Source organism: Pristis pectinata, chromosome 28 (genome assembly GCF_009764475.1).
Source record: "Pristis pectinata isolate sPriPec2 chromosome 28, sPriPec2.1.pri, whole genome shotgun sequence".
NCBI classification, from domain to species: Eukaryota; Metazoa; Chordata; class Chondrichthyes; order Rhinopristiformes; family Pristidae; genus Pristis; species Pristis pectinata.
This window is the reverse complement of record NC_067432.1, coordinates 14,057,766-14,066,673: the sequence shown is the minus strand read 5'-3', so window position 1 is coordinate 14,066,673 and position 8,908 is coordinate 14,057,766. Positions and strand designations below refer to the sequence as shown.

At 38.3% G+C, this 8,908-nt stretch overlaps 1 protein-coding gene across 1 annotated transcript in view; it reads right to left on the bottom strand.

Annotated features, from left to right (window-relative positions):
• Nucleotides 1–75: 75 nt before the first annotated feature.
• The window catches only part of dmxl2 (Dmx-like 2), a 127,964-nt gene continuing 119,131 nt past the window's right edge, over nucleotides 76–8,908 (bottom strand). The window contains 5 exon segments of the mRNA XM_052040312.1: nucleotides 76–1,618; nucleotides 4,691–4,908; nucleotides 6,781–6,833; nucleotides 7,417–7,508; nucleotides 7,813–7,890. Of these exon segments, the coding sequence (XP_051896272.1) occupies nucleotides 1,409–1,618; nucleotides 4,691–4,908; nucleotides 6,781–6,833; nucleotides 7,417–7,508; nucleotides 7,813–7,890 (651 nt within the window). The 3' untranslated portion in view covers nucleotides 76–1,408.

The following is an 8,908-nucleotide window of genomic DNA, read 5'->3' as shown; positions in this document are numbered from 1 at the left end:
ATACATTAACCACAGACTCACAAATGCTGGCTATTTTCTACTAATACAACAAAGATGATATAGCAGACAGTTAGCTACACACATTAAAAATTTATTCTTACAAAGACTGGGACGCACAACTATTTTGGGTATAGTTCAAAGCGCTAGGTGTAAAGACCATACCTTGCTCAGTCCACAAAGAAATGCAATGAATTTGTTACAGAATACAGACACAAAATATGAGAAGACAACTTCACAGACAATGTGTCAAAATACTATCTCATGGTCCTCAGGATTTACTTACTATTTTTAGCAAGATGTACATACAGGAAACAAAAATACAATAAATTAAAAAGTATATACAGGCAAAATAGAAGACCTTACACAGCTCTTGATTGCATGTTATCTTAATTCACAGAATAAAATAACTTAAGTGTTCAGCATATTACATAATGTGTTGGGCTAGTTAAGCCAGACATTCATCCAAGGAAATCCAAATCTTTTACACATTATAGGATTCTTCCATTTTTAAATACAAATGTCTTCATATTATACTTTATATTATAGTGCAATATTCAGATTTAATGGATAAACTAACAATAATGCTAATTCAAAATGAACAAAAAAAAACCATCTGGTTTTTCTGCTTTTCAAGTATAGATATATAATGCCATTATTAGACTGCACTACACAATAATATGATGAATAGTTTGCAATAAAGTACAACAGTCTCAGTAGGTTTAAGAAGTGTGCAATAAAGGCATTAAATGCTTCATTCAATAGATTTAACTTGAGTGTTTAAATTAAAAAGAAATCTCTATAAATTGTCAAATTAAACTGTACATCCAAATGATAGTGGATCCCATTTCTGCATTGCAACTTTGAGTTAAGACCATTTATCTGCTGCAGTGTTAACATTGAAAATTCTTTCAAAAGATAGAATAATGAATTTAAATTCTAGAAATCAACTCACGCCATCATCACATATGGGATTTCCCAATACATTATTACATACAATTTTCCTCAGTGCTGATGGATTTTAGCTATGGGCACATACTTTTAATGTCCATTCACTTACAGTACACCAAAAGATTCTGCATTGTGTTCACAATGCATTATCAACAACCTGCAACTGCATTGCTTTTAAAAGTAATAATACAGTACATGCATGTCTGTCCTATGGGTTTATAATATGGATTCTTAAGCCTTTAAATCACAAAGCCACACTACACTTCTTCAAATGACTTTCTTCATATATATTTCAAGTCTTCCAAGATCTGATACTAATAGAAGTGTTCTGCACAGAGCTGAACCTAGGATCTCTTTTCCATTCAAACATAAAGCACGCTCTAATAGCTTGTGCATTCCCACACTATATGGGAGTTGCCCATGTTTTTTAATAGCCAGAAACCAGAATAAGCCCAGTAAACTACAAGATGTCAAACATTCCAGTTGGGATATTAAAATAATCTGGCAAAACTCGCGTCTTCAAAGTTCCATCTGCTCCACAGGAAAAGATGCGATTGGCTGGCCGGATTTCCAGCTGTACAATTCCTGCACCAATGTTGCGAAAGATTGACTGTTTGGCATGTTCATTAGAAAATGAATGGATTAATCCATGACTTGTTAACCTCCATACCTGAAAAACAAAAAATGTAAATATCAAAGCATTAATAATTCTCTGAAATTCATGTCAATTATTGTTACTTCAGTATCAATTTTGTTCATTTAATCAGTTTTCCAGTTACTCAAAAAAATACTTAAAATACTGTTCTTATACTGTACACTTTGTGAGAAAGATTGCTGCCTAGAGTTAATTTTTTCTTTGAAGTTTAGTAAAAGTGCTTTTTAAAACTGCCAGTTATTCATTATATTTTTACAGAAATGCCATGTACCAATAGCAAATGACCAGTTCTAGGTGAGGAGCATCAGATGTGCTAATAAATGCATCACAGGAGACAGAGACTGAAGCAAAATAAACAGTGATGTGGAACAGAATATTAATTTAGGGGGCACAGGACAGTGCCAATTATCAACCTCACAGCTGTGATAAAAGATAGTTGAGAACAGGCAGAACTGTGGCAAAGGAATTGGAGCAGGCATCAGTGTGGAAGAACAAGTTAGACTGTAGGACCTGAAGGAGAGTGGTATCAATGGCAGACTTTAGGATGTCTTGATTTTAATTTTCTTTCATAATCATTATGTGGCTACACTCTCCAGGTTCAGGAAACCAGGTTCTTTAATCAAAGTGCCAGATCTCATCATGTAATGGTCTTATATCTCCACATCTAAACTATTAATTGTGCTCCAAAAAATTCTTAACCCTTAAAACATTAGTGGTGTACATTCCTTTGCACTGTCAATATTCATTTTCATAAAAATGCCATTGGCAATATGAAAAACCAATTGAAGTTCAGGGTGCAAATCCAGAGTGCAGCACGCTAGTTTCCAAACATGGATTTTTAAAAAATGTGATTAATTGGCACCCTAAGATCATAATTGGGGAGAGTAGAGTACAACTAAGTATGTGAACTCACCAAAAATAACCAAGTACAGGATGCCAAATTAATAAGACACAACATGGACAACATGGGACTAATGCAGAGTCATCTATTTTTGTAATTTTGTAGCCACAATTTTCATTGAACATAGAACAGTACAGCACGGAACAGGCCCTTCGGCCCACAATGTTGTGCCGATCTAATTAAATTAGTAATCAAATACACAACTAAACTAATCCTTTCCACCTAAATATCCATATCCTTACATTTCCCGCACAGGCACGTGCCTATCTCAGAGCATCTTGAATGCCCCTATTGTATTTGCCTCCACCACCACCCCAGGCAGCGCATTCCAGGCACCCACCATTCTCTGTGTAAAAAAAAAACTTGCCCCACGCATTTCCTTGAACTTACCCCCTGCATGTCCTCTGGTATTAGACATTTCAACCCTGGGAAAAAGATACTGGCTGTTTATCTATGCCTCTCAATCTTATAAACCTCCATCAGTTCTCCCCTCAGCCACTCCAGAGAAAACAACCCAAGTTTTTCCAAACTCTCCTTATAGCACATGCCCTCTAATCCAGGGAGCATCCTGGTAAACCTCCTCTGCACCCTCTCCAAAGCCTTCACATCCTTCCTATAATGGGGCAACTAGGACTGAATGCAATACTCCAGATGTGGCCTAACCAGAGTTTTATAAAGCTGCAGCATAACTTTATGACTCTTGAACTCAATGCCTCGACTAATAAAGGCAAGCAGGCCATATGCCTTCTTTACTACCCTATCAGCCTGTGTAGCCACCTTCAGGGAACTTGGACCCCAAGATCCCTCCGCTCAACAGTGTTAAGGGTCTTGCCATTAACAGTGTACTGTCCCTTTATATTTTCTCTCCCAGGGTTCAACACTTCACATTTGGCCAGGTTAAACCCCATCTGCCATTTCTTCACCCATATCTGCAACTGATCTATATCCCAACTGTATCCTTTGCCAGTCTTCTACGCTATCCACAACGCCACTAATCTTCGTATCATCTGCAAACTTATGAACCCACCCATCTACATTTTCATCCAGGTCATTTATATACATCACAAACAGCAGAGGTCCCAGTACAGATCCACGCGAAAGACCACTAGTCATGGACCTCCAGCTAGAATAAGTCCCATCGACCACTACCCTCTGTCTCCTATGGGCAAGCCAATTCTGAATCCAAATGGCCAACTCACTGTGGATCCCATGCACCTTAATCTTCTGGATGAGCCTTCCATGAGGGACCTTGTCAAACACCTTACTAAAATTCATGTTGACAACATCTGCAGCTCTACCTTCATCAATCACCCTCATCACCTCCTCAAAAAACTCGATCAAGTTAGTAAGACACGACTTGCCCCATACAAAGCCACACTGACTGTCCCTAATTAGGCCATGGTTTTCCAAAAGCTCATAAATCCTATCCGGAAGAATCCTCTCCAGTAATTTCCCTACCACTGACGTGAGACTCACTGGTCTGTAATTTCCAGGATTGTGTCTGTTTCCCTTCTTGAATAATAGGACAACATTAACTACTCGTCAGTCCTTCAGGACCTCGCCTGTGGCTAGAGAGGACACGAAGATCTTGGTCAAAGCCCCCAGCAATCTCATCTCTTGCCTCTCTCAATAACCTGGGGTATATCCCATCAGGCCCTGAGGACCTACCTACCTTAATGCTCTTTCAGAGACCCAACACTACCTCCTTTATCTCAAAGTGCCTCAGCATATTAGCACGCTCTGCAGTGATCTCCCTATCCTCCACATGCTTCTCCTTGGTAAATACTGACGCAAAGTACTCATTTAGGACCTCACCTACATCTTCCGCTTCTAAGCACATGTTCCCTCCTAAATCACATGCAGTTCAAGCAAAAAAAGGTAATGGCTGCAGAGGAAAATGTAGAGGCTGCAATTCTAGTAGTAACGCACAGAACACATACTCTCCTTTGCTTACATCATCTGATGCATGGATAAAGTTCGACTTTTATTAAATGGTGTGCAGTGGGTCCTATTCAGTTGATTGTTTTTCTATATTAGTTAGAAATCCAGATCAGAACATTAAAAGTCTCTGATGGTGGATTTCAGTAGGTAATACATATAACTATGAAACATACAAAACATTTAACATGAGACAGAGGCTTTTGCCAAGTTGGCCTCTAATGGAAGTTTTTGCACAAAAGCCTTACCTTCATATTCCCCTCTGCTGAACCTGTAATGAAATAATCTTCTGAAGAGTCCAAAGCAAGTGCTTTAATTGCAGAGTCATGTGCCTGAAATGTGTGCAGCAACTGTCTCTGCCTTATGTCAAAAATGCAGACAAAGCCCTTCCTGCCCCCAGAGATAAGAAGTTGCTGTTTTGGTGCATACTGAAGCACTGTGGCACCATTTTCATGGCAGACAAAGCCTAAGGGGTATTGAAGGAAAACATTAAAAAAATTATGGTTAGCATAACAAATTACTCAAGCACAAATATTATGGAACCCGAACAAGAACTGTAGTAATTTTTATTTTGATAATATTGTACTGTCTTCCTACCTATGACAATCTGTGATGTGAAATCTAGTTCATCATGTAGCTAGTCAAATACCAGGACCAAATGACACCACAAACAAGGTACAAAAACCTATTGAAGTATTTCATTCATTATTTTTATATTTATGGTGCATGCTCTTGATGCATCTGCAGCAATCTGCTGCAATATGGTAAATGTCCCTTTGGTGCAAATGTCCCTGTGATGCACATAAAACTGGATGCTTATACTTTTGTCCATGCATGACCCCCAACAAATTTAAACAATCAAGTAGGAGTTGCACTTAATTTTTTTTATGTTCGCGCTTGTTTACATAACTATTGGAGACATTCAAATATAAGCTAAAAATTACACAAAAATATGATAGAAATGGGTAACAGGAATTGGGTTTATCACAATTGGGAACAAAAATGCCAAGCACCTTCTGAGAATCTAAAAAGGCTTTGTAATTCATCAATAATTGCAAATACTGAAAAGACGAGAAGGGACAGCCAAAAGTGAACACAAGGTTTGCAGACATGTGATAATTCTGTAATAACTCCAAGGGTAGAGCTGTCACTCCAAAGTACCATTCCTTTCATCAATGCAGCACATCTACGTTCAACGGTGGCTGATGTGGCAGAGTCCCTCTCAATGGCTTGATGTCATTTTGAAGGAAGGATGTGATGCATCAAAGAACATAAAATAGTACAGCACAGGAACAGACCCTTTGGTCTATCGTGTCTGTGCTGACTATGATGCCAATCTAACTAGTCCCATGTGCCTGCACATGGTCCATATCCCTCAATTCCCTGTCTGTTCATGTGTCTATCCAAATGCCTTTTAAATGTTGCTATTGTATCTGCTTCTACCACCTCCCTGGGCAGCATGTTCCAGGCATCTACCACTGTGTAAAATAGAAAAACTTGCCTTGCACATCTCCTTTAAACATTCCCCTTCTCACCTTAAACCTATGCCCTTTAATATTTGACATTTTCATCCTGGGAAAAAGAGTGACTATCTATCCCATCTACACCTCTCATAATTTTATATACTTTTATCAGGTTGCCCCCCTCAGCCTCTGATGCTCCAGAGAAAACATTCCAAGTTTGTCCAACCTCTCCTTAGAGCTACTACTCTCCACACCAGGCAACATCTAGGTGAACCCCTTCTGCACACTCTCCAAAGCATTCCACCTCCTTCCTATAGTGCAGTGATCAGACTGCACAAAATATTCCAAATGTGGCTTGACTCAAGTTTTACATAGCTGCAACATGACTTCCCAACTTATATATTCAGTGCCCAACCGATAAATTAACCACCTTATCTACATGTTCTGCCACTTTCAGGGAGCTATGGACATGCACCCCAAGGTCTCCCTGTACATCAATGCTCCTAAGAGGTCCTGCCATTTACTGTGTACTTTCCTCTTGCACTTGACCTCCCAAAAGGTAAAAGTGGCCTCTACACTCATTTTGATATCTTGCACACAGCATCACCCAGCCTCAGTTTCCAATGCTCAGGATTTCTGAATATTATCACTGCAACCCTTTTATACTACATACATCAGATTACACACCGTGATTTCTGCATCATAGTACACTTAAAACAAAGAGTAAAATCCAATTTCCTGTAAGGGAACTTGTAGAGGAATTCCTCAGAACTGTAGCAGAATTCTATGAAATTGATAATGTAAAAATAGAGAATATTAAAATATTTTTTTAAATCACCAACAGGTATTATAAAGTTAACAAACAATAATCGTACCATGCACAAGACTGTTATGTGGCGAAATCAGTGTATCCCAAAGGCAAACATTTCTGGGAAGAGAAACAGAAAATGTCAGTTAATAACTTATCTAACATTTCTTTTATTACGTTGATATTCAGCAGTTCTATCCTTATAGGAAATACAGATGTAGGTGATTAATATTCCAGACAATAAAAGGGATCCATTTCCTGGTTTCATTCTTGGTCTCCCCTACTAACCCTACCAAGCCAAAGGATTTGTTTGCAAAATCTGTACCAGATTTACACCAGTCTTGTTGCTGAAGATTCCTCATTTCACAAACCCCTTTTGTTGCATCTTATAGAATAAGAGAGGGCAGGAAAATGCTCATCTCTTACACTGTGCAGAACAAGATCTTTCTTTACTAGACGCCACAAAGGATTCAATAAAAAGAGTAAAAAGATGTGGATCATAGCTGAATTGTAGATGTGCTCTTTAAGATTGTAAAATTAATCTACAAAGTTCAGTTATGGGACAAACAAATAATTTTGATTATACGAAGAAAATATGCCAAGACCCAAGCTGAAGAAAAAAAATTAGCAGGGCTTTAGAAAATGACTCCTTTATTATCTGGAAGCAAACCTTCTCCTATTATTGTAATAGAGTTCACTGTACCTGTTGTCATTGGATTGCCCCGCTGTGGTTATGAGGCTTGAAGAGGTAATGAATGCAAAGTCACCAGCAGCTTTACTATGGCACTGCCAGCTCTGCAATTAAGCAAAAAACATAATATCACAATATTCCAAACTAAAATCACTTGCTTTGTTCCTGATTACTCATCATTACCTATGTATAAATTACACATAATTACTTACAAATTACTATAAGAATTAGAAATCACATTTACTATTTGGCTGAAGAAAGACAACTCTATATATGTCCTGAAGGGATTAAGAAATACTGAACCCATCTTTAGCAAACTTATAACGTCCAATAAGAAATTTATTCAACAACAAAGCCAAAAATAGGTATATGTTCTTAACAAGTCTCAAGATCACTTCTGTAACTTACAAGGTAAGGTTTGGGATTAGATCCAGTTTGGTTGACTTGCCAAAGGCTGAGAAAACCTTCGCCATCTGCCACTCCCAACTACAGATTAAAAAAACATTCATAAAAGGAACATTTTAGTCAAACTTTTTACGGGAGCATTTATAGAGAAAGGAATATTGGGGCAGATCTTCCACTGCACTAGGTTCACTGCCTGATTGCCCTTAGGCCACACTGTTTGCTTGGTCTTGGGTACAGCCTTCCACTGGAAGCCTGTCTTTCACCACAGTGTGATGCAGTACAATTATGGGCCATCTCAATGCAAGCAGTAGTCTGCGCTCACACAACAGTCTTGACAGATGGTGAAGATCCATTCTCAGGCTCACTGGCTGTCAAACCTGTCACTGTTCATGAACGCCTTTAAAACTAATAAACATTCCAAATCAATCATGACCCATTTAAAAAATAAAATTATTAGCATTGTTTTTACAAGTTAAAAGATCAACACAAAATTATAAACCTATTACCTATTTTAATTAACTCAAATAAAAAAAACCTATTGCGTGGCAGCCAATTCTTCCCACTCACTTTAATGAAACTACTGTAACTGTACCAAATTTAATGTGTGGGATGTATGGGAATATATTTGCAGTCTCACGGTTGGGAAATCTGCAGAGATCTGCGGTGCCCTACAGGACTATGAGAAATACAAAGGCAACTGGCCCAGTGGAAGATGCTGCTGTTCCCTTAAGCACATGGTAGGGCTGGACTTTAAGACTTCAGCTGAGAAACATGGGTGAAGTCCTGATACAAGCACTGGTATTGCGATGGAAGATCGGCCCCTCTGAGTAGAACATCCAGCAATAAAACCCACACTATTTTTCAAAGCATAGAAACACCATATCTAATAGCCTAGTCAAAATGATACATCTAAAAGAGGTTGTGGTGGAACTCAAAACATAATAATTTCATGCTTCAAGCATTCCTTTTCCACCTAGCAATGGAAATTACCACTATTGTGGTATCAATTTAAAAAACCTTTTGGCTACAATGTCGAATTTCCTGACCTCTTCAATTTCAAGATTTACAGCTGGATTGACATGCACTCCCAATACACCAA